The sequence below is a fragment of the Bubalus bubalis genome, chromosome 11 (genome assembly GCF_019923935.1).
Source record: "Bubalus bubalis isolate 160015118507 breed Murrah chromosome 11, NDDB_SH_1, whole genome shotgun sequence".
Classification (NCBI taxonomy): domain Eukaryota; kingdom Metazoa; phylum Chordata; class Mammalia; order Artiodactyla; family Bovidae; genus Bubalus; species Bubalus bubalis.
The window spans coordinates 92,622,705-92,641,518 of NC_059167.1; the positions used below are offsets into that span (position 1 = coordinate 92,622,705).

General features: G+C 41.1%; 1 protein-coding gene and 2 long non-coding RNA genes across 3 annotated transcripts in view; 2 read left to right on the forward strand and 1 right to left on the reverse strand.

Annotated features, from left to right (window-relative positions):
* The window catches only part of LOC123328240, a 26,172-nt gene extending 23,731 nt beyond the window's left edge, over nt 1-2,441 (forward strand). Inside the window, exon 3 of the long non-coding RNA XR_006543053.2 lies at nt 2,336-2,441. This is a non-coding gene — a long non-coding RNA (uncharacterized LOC123328240). The remainder of the gene's footprint in view (nt 1-2,335) is intronic.
* LOC102394345 (betaine--homocysteine S-methyltransferase 1) overlaps nt 1-14,456 on the reverse strand; it is a 22,229-nt gene extending 7,773 nt beyond the window's left edge. Inside the window, exons 1-5 of the mRNA XM_006053966.3 lie at nt 14,324-14,456; nt 9,665-9,797; nt 2,383-2,501; nt 1,093-1,284; nt 577-724 (exon numbers count right to left, since the gene is read on the reverse strand). Of these exons, the coding sequence (XP_006054028.1) occupies nt 577-724; nt 1,093-1,284; nt 2,383-2,501; nt 9,665-9,797; nt 14,324-14,356 (625 nt within the window). The 5' untranslated portion in view covers nt 14,357-14,456. The remainder of the gene's footprint in view (nt 1-576; nt 725-1,092; nt 1,285-2,382; nt 2,502-9,664; nt 9,798-14,323) is intronic.
* On the forward strand, nt 12,390-15,321 carry LOC112587929. The gene is made up of 2 exons (XR_003112466.2): nt 12,390-14,073; nt 14,347-15,321. It is a non-coding gene; the product is annotated as an uncharacterized LOC112587929 (long non-coding RNA).
* The last annotated feature ends 3,493 nt before the right edge of the window (nt 15,322-18,814 follow it).

Below are 18,814 nucleotides of genomic sequence, written 5' to 3' on the forward strand. Positions count from 1 at the left end.
TTCCTCAGGTTTAAAATGAGACAGCTTTGAAAACAGTCTGTGAATTTTCCCTAACTGAAATGAAACCCAATATTAGGGATGGAAATTATATAAAAAGATAAATTGAATACTCAATATTTCATATCAAAGGATTTTAAATTTTATGATACCAATTACAAAAAGTTAAGCATACCAGTAATTTATGGAAAATGGAAAAACTTTGGCAAAGAGGGCAACTGTCTTGAAAGATATTAATATCTAAAGACCTCAACTTGAGATAAATTTTAAATAAAACATAATTTGTCCTAATACTGTCTATGATTTACCAAAATTCTTCTCACTTCTAGGTATTAAACCTTCAGTGTAGGTCTAGTTGCCCTTTTCAAAAGGCTGATGGGTGTACCTTTTTGTTTTGTTTTGTTTTGTTTTTTTTACACTTTTTCTCTTTGAGATGCAATAATGTATCAGCATTCTTAAGAAAGTAAATGAATGATTTTCCTGTAACAAAAATAGTATATAGTGATTCATAGATGGACCTGTGTTTGTATGTCGTTTAAAAGACACACTAGTTGCAAACCAATCAAAATCTATCATCACCTGCTTTAACCAGGCGCACCGCACACTCGCCAGGGGTCACGCTGTGCAAGTCTCCCTCTGGGCCGATGCACATAGTTGCCGCCACTGGTTTCCCTGATGCTTTCAAGGCTTCAACTGCCCATACAGCCTCTTCAACATGTTCAAAATACTGAAATAAGTTAAAGTCAAAGTACTTTTAATTTTGTTTCTCCCCAAATAATTTGAAAACTTATCCTATTGCATATTAACCTAATTATCCCCAGATGAGTGTTTCTTAAACTCTGAGTTGTGATTCATTAGCATTTAAAAAGCAGAATAGAATGGTGATTTCTGTGAATTGCAGTCCAGAGGTTTGAAGAATGCTATATTACATCAACTGAATCACATTAGTTGAAGCCCTAAACTGGAAGAAGTTTTCGAAAATAAGTATTACTGGACTAGTCATGACTGGTACCTAACCCCCAATGGTCCTCATGAGAGTAAGGCAGATAAAATGTACGAAGTGTACTTGTCTCATCTTTGATAGTGTCTATTTACCTCTGCGATCAAGAAGTCCACGTTCTTCTTTACGAAGACCTCTAACTGTTGCTGAAAGACTTTTTTGACTTCAGTTTCACTCTTGCAGCTAAGGTACGAAGGTGTCTGGCTCACACCCCCTGCTACCAAAGCATCTCCTTCATCAGCCACTTGCCGGGCAATGTCACAAGCGGCTTCATTGACTTTCTGCCCCTAAAAAGGATGAATATACAGTATGGTTACATTTTCATGTGAGATTGAAGCAAAATTGTTATTCAAATGTCTACATCTCAGTTGTATGTTACAACAGTGATTTGATTTCAGAAAATGACAGTGATGGAGTAGTTCAATGCTTTACGGAGTTGAACAATTTGTAGTAACAACACTGCCAATAACAGTGATAAAAAAAATAAATCTTATGATGGTATTTAGGGAATATTACATTATACCAAAGATCTGTGAGAGGGTAAAAGTCTTTCCGTAAAAGGATCTGGTATCTTCTGGGACTTCTCTGGTGGCCTCGTGGTTGACTCCGCACTTCCACTGCAGGAGGCCTGAGTTCAATCCCTGATCAAGAACTAAAATCCCACATGCCACAACGTGTGACCAAAATAAGTAAATAAATAAAAGGATCTGATATCTTCCAATGCTTAAACTGCAGTTAGAAGAATACCTAGCAAATAGTGGTGGTGATGATGATTTGCTTTTTTGATGAATAAGAATAAACTCAATTAAAATAACTACAGAATTCATGACTTTTTGTCATTATATACTTTCTCAATTAGCAGATAAATGTATCACAAGTAAGGTCTTTATGAAGTATTTAGACCCTAAAAACTGACTCTGGTCCTCAAAATATCACACAGACGCATGGATTTTAGAATTCCTTTTTCATTTTAGAGATGAAGTTGTTGATTTGATGGGATAGGTAAATGGTTTGCCCAACATCACACAGTTAATTGTAGCTCAACTAGGAATATTCTAGATTCGCTGATTCCTGCCACATATGACCTTTCTCCTATACTGTCACATTAAAAAACTGTAAAGATCTAAGAGTTTGTAAGGATACTCACTCAAAAACTTAGTCAAAAGACTTGGAAAATCATTAATAGTTAAATAGTTCTTTGATCTGCTTCATTAAATGCCTTTCTGTTAATCTGGAGGACTCTAGCTAAGACCTAAGAATATTATTCACACATACATTGTTTCTGTTTTGTTTAAAACGAAACTCTAACAAGGCTTAACTTTTTTTTTTCTCTGGGAGCTTTGTTGATGACGCACGTGCCTGAGACACAGTGTGGTGATACTCACGGATATTTTCTCTGCAACATAGTTCCCCCTGTTCTCCAGCTTGTCTTCACTGGCATAGAAGGTGAAGGTCTGCATGACATTCGAGCCAGCTCTGAGGAACTCTCGATGAAGTTGGCGAACTGGGAGATTGAAAGACATTCTTTGCTATCAGTTTATCAGCCTGTGATGCTTTCAGAAGGCTCTTAGATAAACAATGAAAATATGTGCTTAAATTCCTGGTTGCCTGGCATTTGCTCATCCTGGGGGCTAATAAGAGGTGGATATGGAGTCTCTTGCTAGGAGCAAGAGAATATCTCTGCCAGCAGTGTGGGGTGAAGGGAAGAGGGAGGTCCCACAGAGGAGGAATCATCTCAGCAATTGTGCTAGGCAAAGAACATGGGGAAGGGCATTCCCTAGAGAGGGAACAGCCCAAGCAAAGACAAGAAGGCAGGAACAGTCTTGGCCTTTCAGGGAATGACAAGCAGCCTGAATGGCCGGGGCTGAGGATATGCTGGAGAAGTGATGGGAGACAGACTTGGAGACGTGGGCTGCCAGACCGAGTGCAAATGGCCTTGCACATCGTCCCAGGGACTCTAGGCTCCAGACCATAGATACTGGGGAAACATCAATAGTTTTAAAGCAATTGATTAATATGATTAGCTCAGTATTTTTGAGAAATAATTCTGATAGCAGAGTTGGAGCAAGGTTACCAAGCTAGGTCCACAGATGAATACCATATGGCAAAGCTTTCACGGCTGCAGGAAATATAGTGGGATGTTTTTGTTTTCCATTTAATCAAATGTATGCAATTTAAAGAGTTATCCATTATCCTTTGCTCTAAAATAGTGGTCTTAGACTCTGGTTGCCCATTACATAGCCCTGCAAACTTTTAAAAAATTATGAATGTTAGGGTCAAATCCACGTATATTCTAATTTAATTGGTTCAGGGTAGGGCACAGGCAATTTTTTGGAACGGTTTCCCAACTGATTCTTACTTTCAGTTTTGTTGAGCATCACCATTCCAAGACAGCAGAAGAATGTTCCTTTTATAAAACAATAGTGAGACTTGGTGTTTTGTTTTTGTCAAGAGAAATGACTGGGCAGAGTAAGAAATCAGCAGTTGTATTTTGGACACTAAAATTCATTTCTAAATTTCAGAGGCCTATAAAATGCACAGGTTTGGGAGCAACCACATTAGCGTCTAAAGAATTACCAGGACACCGGTGTTCTTAGTCCTTCAGGGGCTAAGACTGGAGATTAGTCTGGCGGCTTTGCAGCCTAGATGCCTAGTAGAGTGCCAAGAACATAGGAAGCATTTCTGTTTGTGTTTGTTTATAAATGGACTTAAAGGTGAGGCAAAAAAAAAAAAAAAAGACCTGTAGTGTATTTCAGAAAATGGATTCCTAAGTTTGAAGCCAAATCTTTGCTTTTAAAATCGTGGAAACTTTAGTTCTCAGTGGGAACTTGAAAACATTCATAAATTAGGGAGTTTCAAAGTTGTTTTAATTTGCAACAGAACCAACTGAAAACCCTTACACAGAGTAATCAGAAAAACACAGTGGTGTGACTGGAGTAGGGGAGAAGAGACTACAGACTTGGTTCCTGTTCTCCGTGACAGAATGCCTTATGAATAACAAGTCCACCCAGGTGGTCCTTTGATGGATTTCCAGAGACTGTACAACACAAAACGAAAACCCTGGAGTAGTGTGCAAATTGTTTGCATGTACAAACATTTTATGGTTCTCAGAGGGCCTATAAGTTTTATCAGATTTTTCCAGAGGGCAGTAATTAAGAAAGGTGAAGACAACTTTCACTTTTAATTGATTTGATTATTCCTTCATGCTTCTTAAAAACGGAGAGCTTCTCCAAGTGTGACCTTACTAGGTTCACCTGGGAACAATTAAATATTCAGATTCCTCAAACCCTTCCAGACCCAAATTCATTTCCAAATACAATGCTAATTCCACTGAGTGCAAGAACCACAACTTTTGGCATAAACTTCAGTAGGAGAATTACTCTGGTGATTTCTGGATATCCATTCAATATCTATTTTCTGTTTCCTCTATTTCTGTTTCTGTTTTATCCTCTCGATAAAACTCTTGAGTCTTTATCCTGTAACCAGTAATATAGGATGTGACTGGTTCCTACAACAATGATACAACCTATACTAATTATATTCATTTTATAGCTTTAAACGCTCCATTATACTAGTCTCATTTTAGCATCATAGAAGCTAAATATTACAAAGTATGTATTATACTTGACATACAATGTAATATACAATATTATAGAAGTATATATTTGTGTATACATGTATATTGGAGAAGGCAATGGCACCCCACTCCAGCACTCTTGCCTGGAAAATCCCATGGATGGAGGAGCCTGGTGGGCTGCCATCTATGGGGTCGCACAGAGTCGGACACGACTGAAGTGACTTAGCAGCAGAAGCATACATATATATGCATATATATATGATCATATATGTACATGATCCAGGTATATATGTATAGAACATTGCTTTTACCTAGTAAATTTTCTTGAGAAAGGTGATTCCTTGGAATTCCACAGCTAACTCTAAAAAGTCAAAAAAATTTTGCAATATTTCTTCACTGGGATAATAAATTTGTAGCAAAATCACTTGGGAGCAAAGTGACTTGAACTAATGTGAGGATATTTATAATTGTATCCCATTTAGAGTGAGTAGTCATATATATGGAGAAGGCAACGGCACCCCACTCCAGTACTCTTGCCTGGAAAATCCCATGGATGGAGGAGCCTGGTAGGCTGCAGTCCATGGGGTCGCTAAGAGTCAGACACGACTGAGCGACTTCACTTTCACTTTTCACTTTCCTGCATTGGAGGAGGAAATGGCAACCCACTCCAGTGTTCTTGCCTGGAGAATCCCAGGGACGGCGGAGCCTGATGGGCTGCCGTCTATGGGGTTGCACAGAGTCGGACACGACTGAAGCGACTTAGCAGCAGCAGCAGCAGCAGCAGTCATATATATTGATGCAAAAGGAGTATTAATGTGTTTGATGCAGGTTGAGGGAGCACTTTAGACCCTAAAGAGAGTGTTAAACAATATATAGCATATGTAATGTATTAACTATCTAAAATTCCCTCAAATTCTGGCATTTGGCCCCACAAGGGCTTGGATAAGAGATGGTAGATCTGAGGCATAACTTTCCTTTCCTCACTGCTTACAGCCACCAAAAGTCAAGCCCAGGCACCAATCCTACAAAAATGTTTTGGGTGTCATTCAGTTTGCAGGGAATCTTATCAGAACCTATACGAAATCCAGCTATCACCCAGTCAAAATGAGAAAAGCAACTGCAGAAAATAAACTCATTTGCATAAACCAGCATGACACAGACCATTCTCTCATTTAGAGCATGAGTGTGCATGCATGCTAAGTCACCTCAGTTGTGTCTGATTCTTTGCAACCCCGTGGACTGTAGCCTTCCAGGCACCTCTGTCCTGTGGGCTTCTCCAGGCAAGAATACTGGAGTGGGTTGCCATGCCCTCCTCCAGGGGATCTTCCCAACCCAGGGATCAAACCCAGGTCTCTTATGTCTTCTGCATTGGCAGGTGGGTTCTTTACCACTAGCGCCACCTAGTTTTAAACACCTTTCACCCCTCCCCTCCTTGAACAGGTTAAATACATCTGAGGTCCTATGAAATGTTTCTATGAGGATGCATTACAAGCAGGAGATTTGTCTTTTCTGATGCATCCTGGAGTTGCACTGGGGTTGACAGAGTTTGATCTAGGCACTGGCAGACTTGAATATATGGGATGTCAATCTGTAGCAGAAAGGATTAAATCTAATAACTCAGAACTATGGAGTTTTCATTAATTCTTGAAAAAGCAGGCAGCTCCCAGAAGAAAAAGTAGAGCAAATGCTCAATACATTTAAATAAGCTTAAAATATTCAAGACACAAATGGCCAAGAGATCAAACGTGCTGTTTCTGCATTAATAAAATCAAAGAAAATCAGAGCAATTTCTCTTGAGCTCCTCTAATGTGTAACTTTAAAAAAGAAAATGTGACTCACAAAATTGAAACTTGCAGTTTAAACAAGAGTCTTATTTTGTTTTCAAGGCAGAGTTTGGGCAAAGGTAGTTTATTGTTAATGTCAGTTTGGCCCAAGAAATATTTCATTCTGAGTTTACCCCAACACTCAAACCTTAAGAAACAAAACATGGATATATTAGAAATCCTCTGTCTGAGGTCTTAATTACTCCACTGTGTTTCTTACATCCCTTTAATGCAGTGCTTCTGAAAGTGGGGTTCACCTTGCCATTATTTGGGGTCAGGTATTATAAATATGCATGTTCCTGGACCCCCTCAAAACCTGATGAAATTTCTATAAATGGGGGCTAGGAATTTATAATTTTTAACAAACTCCACTGGTGAATCTAAAATTTGAGATCTACTGTTGGTTTCGGAGAAGGCAATGGCACCCCACTCCAGTACTCTTGCCTGGAAAGTCCATGGACAGAGGAGCCTGGAGGGCTGCAGTCCATGGGGTCTCGAAGAGTCAGACACGAATGAGCGACTTCACTTTCATTTTTCTCTTTCATACATTGGAGAAGGAAATGGCAACCCACTCCAGTGTTCTTGCCTGGAGAATCCCAGGGACGGGGGAGCCTGGTGGGCTGCCATCTATGGGGTCACACAGAGTCGGACACGACTGAAGTGACTTAGCAGCAGCAGCAGCAGCAGCATTGGTTTAGCTTCCCAAGCCTCCTCATTTCACTTTTTTTTTTTTTAATAGTAGAGCACACAGTATTATTTCTACTTTTCTTTGGACATATAAAAGTTGTGTACATTTGCTAGGTTTCACAGTGTGACTATAGCTCTTTTACTTTTGATACTTTTTAGGGAGTGTGTGAACGGAACACATTTCTGTACTTCTCTAGCAGAAATAGATGAATACAACCAAGAAACAGACTGTTCAATTGCTAAGTCGTGTCTGACTCTTTACAACCCCACAGACTGCAGCAAGCCTGTCCTTCACACTCTCCCAGAGTTTCCTCAAACTCATGTCCATTGAGTCAGTGATACCACCCAACCATCTCCAAGAAATACATTAATACAGCCAAAAATATTAACAAGATAAGAAGCAACTCAGTCAAGTGAATAATAACAATAGTTAATACTTGTCATGTTTAACATGCAAAGACACTATTTTAAATACTGCACATATAATTTATTTAATCCTCATAACAAATTCATGAGGAAGATGTCAGTATTATCTCAGTTTATACACAGGGAAGCTGTGTAATTTCCCCGAGGCCATACAACCTAGTGGTTGTGTCAGGATTTGATCCAGTTAGTCTGGGTCTAGAGTCTGTACTGGAGAAGGCAATGGCACCCCACTCCAGTACTCTTGCCTGGAAAATCCCATGGATGGAGGAGCCTGGTAGGCTGCAGTCCATGGGGTCGATAAGTTGGATACGACTGAGTGACTTCACTTTCACTTTTCACTTTCATGCATTGGAGAAGGAAATGGCAACCCACTCCAGTGTTCTTGCCTGGAGAATCCCAGGGACAGGGGAGCCTGGTGGGCTCCCGTCTATGGGGTCACACAGAGTTGGACACGACTGAAGTGACTTAGCAGTAGCAGTAGCAGCAGAGTCTGTACTGGATCTGAAAGCTGTACTGTCTCCCATTATATTCTTCATTAGTTTCCATCCTTCATTTCTGAATTCACGGAAACATGCTCTCCTTTACCATAAAAAAACAACTGTTTATTATCTTATATAATATTCACAAGAACTCTGGCTTCCTCTGAAAGATTCAGATTCTTTCCAAGTGTTGATTGCTGTTGACTTACAACTGACCCTCCTTAGGAAGTGCCTTAGCCAAAAGCGGGAGGGGAGATCAAGGTTGTATGTAGGGCTTGGTCTATTCACAGGGGAAGAGCACAAACTAGCCCCCTTGCCTCCATCTGGGGCAACTCTGAGGGGCCTGTCCAACTCTGAAGCCCCCTGAGGGGTTGGCTGGGACCTCTGTTGCAACTCATCACAGTTGAGCTCTTTCTGCTGCTCAATCCTGCTTCCCTTGCTCCCTTAGAGGTACTGTTTCTTGAAAATACTTCCTAGTAGAACTCTTGAGCACAAATCTCTGCTTCATAATGTGTTTCCTGACTGGTCTGACCCGCAAGAGCTGAAGCCACAACCAGCCACAGGAAATTACTCTTCAAACATTGTTCTGGAGTCAGATCTCTTTCTGGCCAGCTAGAACACCCACCCATTGAGAGTTCTCAACCAGAAAAGTATTCTATTGCCAAAAGTTAAGATCTGATTAGGAAGAAATGGGACTTGAGACCTGGAATAAAGACATAATTGGATTAACCCATCAACCTTGAGAGCCCCACATCCCCTTGAACTCTCTGGGCCTGTAGAAGTGGCCCATTTCCTCCCCTTTTAAAGATTAATCCTTCTCTATTGCTTAAGGATGATACAGAGGCCCTGAAGACAACATTTATTCCTTTCAGGCTGCATCCAACCTCCCTTCCTAGCCAAAAAGATTTGTAATCAAGAAGATAAAGTGAGAATAAGGTTTGTGGATACAGATGCAGCACAGGTAGATGGTTGAATTTAAATAGGCTGGAGCTAGTATACAATGAATTTAACTAGTTGGCAAATATATAATGGAAGAGGGCTTATCTGCAAGACGGTGACTGATGCTGTATCATGGAACTTAAAGTGGGTTAAGGAAGGAAGGTGGACTTATGGGGAAGAATGGTTAAAACTCACTGAAGGACAGAGTTGTGATGAGACTAAAGAACAGGAGTACTAGAAAGAATGAGCAGAAAAGATAGGAGGGGGCATGGTCAGAGAATGTAGTACTTGTCCTTGAGATTTCAGAGGTGGACAGCTATTGATGGCAAGGCCTAGGAGTGGGTTGCTGAGGTGGGGAAGGAAGAACGTTTGTTGGAGAGGAAGTCAGGGTACTAATAGGAAGAGTGCTGGATGAATCACATGTATGGATGTTGGAGTCATCTAGAGTGTTGGAGGAGGTAGGTAGGGGCAGAGGAGAAGGAAGAGAGCCAGGTGCTAGACTCATCTAGAGCAGGGAGCAGGAAGCAAGAGGTAGACACAGGTGACAGAAATAAGGAGGGGCCATTGGTATTTACCCAGCAGGTGGATCTATATTTATACACCGGCACAGTGCCCGGCAGGCAATAGTAAATACTTGGAAACCATAGCATGGAGGCATCTGCTTGATGGCATGCTCCTAGGCATGGGTCAACACAGTGGTCTTTTACGAGAGCTTAAAATAGAGCTGTGCACCAACCTGCTTCTGGGTGTTCCACAGCAGCTTCTGGAGTCCAGGGCCCTGCCTTCACGTAGCCCCTCTTCTCCAGCGCAAAGACAAACCCTCCATCTCCGATGATGACCTCTCCAGAGTTTAGCCGTTCTAGGATGCCCTAAAGTTATGGGGCGGGGGAGCGAGAAGATGGATAAATGAATTATTTGAATGTTAAATACAATTTTCTACTCATTTCTACAATAGAACTTTTGCTCCCATATTGTTTAAAAGTATGATTTCTTTAAAATTCTCAGAAAATATTATTGAGAAGTATGATTTCTTTAAAATTCTCAGAAAATACATATATATTTTATTCAGAAATTTGTGACTATAAGGCAAACCATCAGAATGCTCATATAATGAAAGCTTGTGTTTCCATGTGTATGTGCCAGGGATGGGGGCTTTTCAGAACACACTAAATAGAATTTGAAGGATATTGTGGGAGATGTTATGTTTGAATAAATATCTTCAGAAAGATTAAATGAAAAGGTTTTGTTGTAAAGCCTCAAATGAATACTTAAGCACACATTCTTCAAATGGTGACTGTTAAAGTCTTTCTCCTTTTTCTATCAATAAACAAAAGAGAGGATTATATTTTATAAAGAAGTTGAAGTGGCATATGACGCTACGAAGGCGTTTTGAGACTGAAAAGTCAAAATATATTTGGTGAGAGCAGAAGGCAGAATATACCACCACAAGGATGGCCAAATCAATTGGCCATGTCTTTGGTGCTAAAATTCAGTTTCCATAACAGCAGCTGCATTATGCTGTCTGGAAAGTTGTAAGTATGCACGGCCTGCTCTCTGCAAGTGAGAGAACTGGGAAGAGACCAGTAAATAAAATATTTGTAAACTGATTTCCAGTCCAACTTGCATACCTATTCCATTTACTGTACATGCAATCATTACCCTAGTGTTAGAACAGCAACTTTAAACTTAATATTTTTAAAGCGATTTGTGAATTAGTAATATTCTTGTAGAATCATTTATTTATTTCAAAATATCATACATTATAAAATAAAAGGTTACTCTGATTTTGTGTGCGTGTGTATGCTAAGTCGCTTCAGTCGTGTCTGACTCTTTGTGACCCTGTGGACTGTAGCCTGCTGGGCCTTTCTGCCCATGGGATTCTCCAGGCAAGAATACTGGAGTGGGTTGCCATGCCCCCCTCCAGGGCATCTTCCTGACCCCTGTCTTCTGAAACTCCTGCATTGCAGGCAGATTCTTTACCACTGAGCCACCAGGGAAACCTCTCTCTGATTTTACAAAGTCCAGAGTCTCTGAGTAATTTACACAGTCTCCCAGGTCAGCCCCTAGAGGGCTCACTGATTCTTTTATCCTCAAATAGTATCTAGATTTGATTTTAAATGGGAGAGATGAGAGTGGGACAGCCCTGAAAAAATCATGTAAAGCAATAACCTGGAATGTACATATCTACTGTGTTCCATTTATTGCCATTAATGGTTAATAAATGCTGATATAACAAGGGTTACAAAATCTGTGAGAGGCATTCATAAGAATTTGAATGGCATCTTGAGTCCTTATCGCCTTCTGCCCCTCCCCATGTGAACTCAACAGCTGGTGCTCAGAGAAAAGAAACATCTGAAAAGAAACATTTTTACTTTAAAGCAGTAAAACAGGAGGATTGTGCTATCTATTCTTCTGCTTTTTTTTAAATTGTGAAGTAATTTTACAATTGCTTCACAATGTTCTGTTAGTTTCTGCTGCACAGAAAGTGAATCAGTTATGTGTATACATATATCTGCTCTTCTAAATTTCTTTCCCATTTAGGTCACCACAGCAAAGTGAATCAGCTATATGTATACATATATCTGCTCTTTTAGATTTCTTTCCCATTTAGGTCACCACAGATCGTTGAGTAGAGTGTCCTGTGCTAAACAAGAGGTCCTCATTAATTATCTATTTTATACACAGTAGTGTACGTATGTCAGCCCCAATCTCCCAGTTCATCCCACCCCACATTTCTCTCCTTGGTAACCATAAGTTTGTTCTCTACATCTGTGACTCTATTTCTGCTTTGCCAATATGTTTATCTGTACCATTTTCCTGGATTCCACATATATGTGTTTTCTATTCTTGAATAGCTTTTCCAGATAGAAAAAATTCAAGTGTTGAAGTCTGTGAGATAACAACTACAAAGTATAGAATTCACCACATGCAATTTTGAAATCCAAATACCTGTCATGATTACAATGTGTCTAAATGTCACATCTTAGAACTACAACTTGGATCATTATGACCCAATTAATAAGAAAAATGGATATATTGCTAATCAGTACAGTTGTATAAAAATATGAACAACAATCAAATACATGAAATATGACCGGCTACTAATTTTAATTTGCGTGAAATAATTCATATTTTTTTCAGTCACCTAGAAACTCTCATTGAACTCTTGTGTGTGTGTTCAGACTTCATGCCACAACATCTTGATGTACAGCATAACTAACAATATGATATTTGGTGGCAAAGTGGCTAGTGGTGATTCAGTTACCATTGCTGTCCATTAACTTATTGAACAATTTCATCAGGAAAAACACTTGGATTCTACTGCATTTTAATTATAAAATTTTATTTATTTTTAATTGGAGGATAATTTACTGTGTTGTGTGGGTTTGGATGAACCCAGAGCCTGTTAGGCTTTCCTGGTGGCTCAGATGGTAAAGAATCTCCCTGCAAATGCAGGAGACCCATGTTCCATCCCTGGGTTGGGAAGATCCCATGGAGAAGGGAATGGCTACCCACTCCAGTATTCTTGCCGGGAGAATCCCACGGACAGAGCAGCCTGGAGGGCTACATCCATGGGGTTCACAAAGGGTCAGAGTCGACTGATTGACTAAGCACATGTGAAGCCCAGAGCCTGTTATACAGAGTGAAGTAAGTTGGAAAGAAAAAACAAGCATTGTTTATTAATGCATATATATGGAATCTAGAAAAATGGTACTGATGAGCCTATCTGCAGGGCAGAAATGGAGATGCACATGTATAGAATGGACTTGTCTACTGCGTTTTTAAATAACTTGAACTTCAGACTTTTCTGTTCCTTTTTTTGTTTTAAAATGGAATGTGCTATGAGAAAGTGCTCAAGACATTTTTTGTGAAAAGGTATTGCAAAGCAATGTGTTTAATATCAGATGTTTTTGTTTAAAAAGTACATATTTGCTTAGACAATAAACTAGCAGAATATACATCAAAATGTAGCAGACACTGCTGTTAGTGTTGTTCATAGTTGTTTATAATGAACAAGTGTTAGCTCTGTAACATTTTAATTTTAATCAGAAGTGTAGACATAGTATTATCCATATTTTAACAGTGACATAGGCATGGAAACCAGGTTACCAAAGAAACTTTTTTCTCCTCATTTTATGTCCATCTTGCTAAGGTAATCCTTTAAAATGTTTCATTTTGTGAGTTTGGGGAGTGGATTAGAATTTATGGCAATGCAAATGGGGCCAAAGCAAAAATATTTTAAAAATCTCTATGGGAATCATCCTTTCCAGCCATTCATTATTTTAGTAGATGTAGGGATTGGCAAAAATTCTCCCCCTAATTGAACAGGTAACAGTCTATAAGCAATTGCCATCTCAACATCTTAAATCCTTGGACTTCATGGCATTTAAAATTTTTAATTGAATTAATTTTTGTTTTTCCTTATGTGGAGGTGTTCTTGAGGCTGGGTCATCCCCTTAGAAACTAGGTACAACCCATTTCTAGAGGCATGGCTGGCAATGAATTTGTCCTCACGGGTATAGTTGGCCAGCCCTGTCTCCTTCCCTGCCATTCCCCGGCCTCTGCCAGACATGGGGCCCGGCGATCTGACACCCAAGGGGCAAGGATACTACCTCCTCCCTCCGTCCTTCTCATCCCACTTCCAACTGTAACCTTATTATCAGTCCATCCACCCATCCATTCACCCCTTCCCTCCCCCACTCCCCGAAGGCCCACAGTCTGGACGGCAACACTAGTCCCAAGGGAAAGGTGGGCATCTTACTGCGTTTTTATTTTAGAAACTCAGCAGTCCTTTCTCAATATCTTAGGGCCATTGTGCTTAAGTTTCCGTAAACAGTCTTTTCGAGGCCTGCACGGTACACTGTTCTGTGATTCCTAAATCCAGACTGCCTGTGAAAACTTACCATCATCCAACCAATGGCAGAGCCTTAGGACTGGCGAGAACCTTGTGGGGTGGGGTCCCCAAGACAAAACGGTCGCAGCCTAGGCTCGCGCCTTCTCTTGCTAGGGGCGCCGAGGGGTGCGCGCAGACCCAGAGGAACCCAGGGCGCCCAGCAGGCGACCCCAAGTCCCACCGCAGGAGGGGAGAGAAGTCGCACCTGTGGGTCTAGGAGCCGCATCTTGGGGGAGTGCTCTGGTCTTGGGGTGCGGGACTCAGAGTTTTAGGGGTGCCCTGGAGTTGGGGGGTCACATAGCTCTAGAGGGCGCTGTGGTCAGAGGACAGGGGTCGGGGCTCAGAGGTGCCTTGGTGTTCAGAAGCAGCAGTTCCGGGGGGCCCTCTGCTCTCCCCAGGTTGGGGGTGGGGGTGGGGCTGGGGGCCTCTGATCTGTCCGGGCTGGGGTGCGGGGCTGGCCGATCTAAACCCAGAGCACCCTTGGGTCCCCTGCACACTCACCTTCTTGGCATTTTTGCCCCCAGCCGGTGCCATCTTCCTGGTGTCCCGAACTGCACCTAACACGGATGAGGATGGACGAGGAGAGCGCTTCCCCCTGCGAAGCCTGGAGCCGGGTTCTTTATACCCGTTGCTCCGGGTGTGGGTTTCCCCAGCCTCTGCGCGGTCCAACAGGGGCCTTGGGCGGGGAACACGCCCACCAGCCCTTTATCCTTGCCCGTTGCTGCTTGGGAACTTGTATTAGGAGTTGGTGATCGAAATTGTTCTCCCAAATGGGGGAAATTATCCAGAAGTAAAATAAGAAAAATATAACTAAACAATGAGGTTGCCACTCGCTCAGGTTTCAGACCTATCTGAGCTCGGCCCTTCTTTTCCCCTCACAGGTCCTCGAACTCAATTGATTTCTCCATTACCTAGGATCATGCCCCATTAGTCATTCACCTTCAGTCGCTAGGCCAGACCCCCAAGAGTTCCATCCAATGCCCAAATATTTGTCAAAGGCCAAGGATACAAGATTATTGAATGAGGATTATTGAATGACTATAAAATGTGACCTCCAGTGTGATACACACCCAGTGGTTATATATCTGAACAAAATATGACATTTTCCGATACTAACTCTGCATGTGTGTGTGTGTGTTCAGAATGAACTTTGCCCTTATATCCAAACATGCCTTACAGTTTCTAATGATATCTTTGCAGTATTTGACAAGGACAAACACTTGATATTTATATATGATAGTGGAAATGTACTTTGTAGACTTAAAAATTCAGTGTGAAAACTGTGTTTAAAAATGAAAAGCATTAGAGAAACCGAAGGAAAACAGAAATGTTTAACAGTAGTCATCTGTTGATGTTAGAGTTAGGTCTTGTTTTTATTTTATTCATTATGCTTTTCTGTATTTGCCAAAATTTCTTTACAGTGGGAACATACTTTAAAATAATGGAAACATTACTTTTAAAAGTGTATAACATGACAATAAATAACATAAAGAACAACATAAAAGTATGAAATAGAGTTCAGAAACTTTTACCTAAATACATAAAAGGTTTGGTATGTGGAACAACACCTCTATTTGAACAAATGGAAAGAGGGAAATTACTGCAGTAAATGATGATTTAATACAAATAAAATGATGTACACAAGATAAAACTGAAAAAGCAGAGAAGTCCTTTTGCTTCAGGTAATTGTCAAGTTTAGAATGGAAAAAAAATGAATGCCTATATTGTAATGCAAATGATCTATTATTTCATTTGTCCACCAAGAATGAGGCATGAGTTATTGTAGGCATTCTTCACAGTACCTAGATTTTTTATCATGACAGGGTTGGACTATATGAGTAGGTAATAGTTCAGTATTTTAATGCATTAACTGCTCATAGTCTTAACCAGGGGATTTTAGATTGAGCCTCGCTAGGGTGGCTCAGACAGTAAAGAATCTGCCTGCAATGCAGGAGACCTGGTTTCAATCCCTGGGTTGGGAAGATTCCCCTGGAGAAGAGAATGACTGTCCACTCCAGTACTCTTCCTGGAGAATGCCATGGACAGAGGAGTCTGGCGGAACATGGTCCGTGGGGTCACAAAGAGTCAGACATGACTCAGCAACTAACACTTTCACACAGGACTTCAGAGGAGGCCCTAGTGGTAAAGAATCCACCTGCCAATGCAGGAGACCTAAGAAATGCAAGTTCCATCCCTAGGTCGGAAAGATCCCCTGGAGAAGGAAATGACAACCCACTGCAGTATTCTTGCCTGGGAAATCCCATGGACAGAGGAGCCTGGTAGTCTATAGTCCATGGGGTCACAAAGATTCAGGACCGAAGCACCTTGGCACAGGGCTTAACAAAGAAGTTGTGGTGGCGGGTACCAGGCGCTAGGGGGCGGTATCAGTGCTCGACAATTAAAAACTGAAAACAGCCATTCTCAATTTCAGTTTGTCCACCTTCAACAAAATTTAGGAGAGATTTTAAACTAGCAGCGATTAATTTTAAAATGAATTGCAAATTTTCAGTAGATAATATAGATACCTGGCAAAAATTTTAAAGTCTTTCCCCAGTTGCTGTTCCCAGGTCAAGGTGTCCCTGGAGATAACTACTGTTATCTGTTAACTATTCTTCCAGAATCCTATGTGTATCTAAGTGTACACATGTATCCACAAATATTTGTATTTAAATGAGGGGAATTTAGTTTATTTAGACAACTGTCCACTTTCACCTTTTCTAAAATGACTAATAAACAGCTGTTGAAATACTTCTGTTTTTCTTCAGCTTCTCAGTTTGTTCTACCTCACCCCCACCCCATCCCCACCCCCGCCCCCGCCCCGCCACCACTCCAATTAGGTCAATTAAAAAAAATTCATGCGCCTACGAATTCCTGTAACAGCTAATAGTATCCACAAGGCACTTGGTGCTTACAATGGGCCAGGCACTACATTAAGCCTTTTATGCATATAATGTTATTTACTCCTCACAATTCTGTGAGGTAGACACCCCTTCTTTGTCCTCAAGAAGCATGAAGTTGGGGAGATATAGAAAGGTTATCGGTGTGATCACTGAAGGCCTTGTGCCCCATTTCCAGAGTACCAAGCACTGAGGTGGCTGGAGGCCACCTGGAGAGTGAGTTCTGTGGTAGCTGTTCTTGGGAAGCTGCCCATGTTCTCTGTTCTCTGCTGGAGCGATGAGATGAAGAAAATCATATAGCGTTGAAGTCTTTGGCCTCCTATGAAGACATGTGGGTTCAGTCGAAATGGTAAATATTCATGATGTTTGAAACAGCATGATATGTAGCTGTATGATCTTACATAAAAATGGATGCTTAGTTGTGAAAAGGCACAAATGAGACCGAGAGAGGACACATCAGATGGTAATCTGCTTGTGATTATGAATGACTTCATTTTTTGCTTCTTGTGTTTTTTGGTTTCCTATTATGCACATGTTAACTTTTAAGAAATAAATGTTGTTTTAAAAACTTACAAAAAAAAAAAAATCCTGAAGAGAAAGAGGAGGGTTAGAGTTGAAGCTCCAGTCTCCTACTTTTATAACCGCAAAAACAGAGGTCATGGTTCTGTCTCCAGCTAGCGCTTTGCTCTGCTTATGACGCCATGCATTCATTTAACAGACACTTAAGGCCCATTCATGTTCATGTGTGCTCAGTCAAGTCTGACTCTTTGGGACCCCATGGACTGTAGCCCACCAGGCTCCTCTGTCCATGGAATTTTCCAGGCAAGAATACTGGAGCAGGTTGCCATTTCCTACTTCAGGGGATCTTCCTGATCCAGGGATAGAACTTGTGTCTCTTGCATCTCCTGCATTGGCAGTCAGATACTTTACCACTGGGAAGCTCAATTTATACAATGTTTCAAAGACCAAGGTTGTGGGTAAAGGACATTTCCTCCTTTTCCCCAAGGGGGAAATAGATTTCATCTTGTGTAAGAGTTAAAATGTCCCCTTTATCAATATGCAGATGAAAAAAAATGTCAGAACTTTTCATTCCATTCAATTTGGATCATCTTTAAAATGAAAGTGGCTTTTCATAGAGCTTTTTAGACTAAAAATGTTTTAGCCTTTAAACCATTGAACATGTTTTATGTTTTAACTTCATGTAGAACAGTGTTTGCAAACTGGTGACATAGAAATGGGACCAGCTTCTATGTTTCCATTGGCAAGGTCAGTGTTGTTTGTTTTTTAATAGAATGTGGGTTCCTTTATGTGGCGCCTTCCCGTTTGCCAGTCTGATCCACACCCGGTTAGTTGTTCTACTTTGAAAGATTGGTTCATGTACTCACCTTACCTGGAAGGCATATGAGGTTTTGACCTCTGCTATAAACAGAAGGAATATTAGGGATTATCAAATACATGTGAGATGTCCTTTGGTCCAAGTTCTCCCAAATAGCCCCCAAACCGAAAGTTTCACTTTCCTTACATTTGTTCATTGCCACTAATCTCAGTTACTTTTTGTTGCCACTGCTGGGGATCATCATAAAGGGTTGATGAGAGTGGGCTTTTTACCTAAAACTCTCTTCCCTGGGTACACAGCCATTCCTCATTTTATCTTTTCTGGTAGTCCAGCTGGTGCCAGGATAACTCAGGAATTCAGATCAGATCAGATCAGTCACTCAGTCATGTCCGACTCTTTGCGACCCCATGAATCACAGCACGCCAGGCCTCTCTGTCCCTCACCAACTCCCGGAGTTCACTCAGACTCACATCCATCAAGTCAGTGATGCCATCCAGCCATCTCATCCTCTGTCGTCCCCTTCTCCTCCTGCCCCCAATCCCTCCCAGCATCAGAGTCTTTTCCAATGAGTCAACTCTTCACATGAGGTGGCCAAAGTACTGGAGTTTCAGCTCTAGCATCATTCCTTCCAAAGAAATCCAAGGGCTGATCTCCTTCAGAATGGACTGGTTGGGTCTCCTTGCAGTCCAAGGGACTCTCAAGAGTCTTCTTCAACACCACAGTTCAAAAGTATCAGTTCTTCGGTGCTCAGCCTTCTTC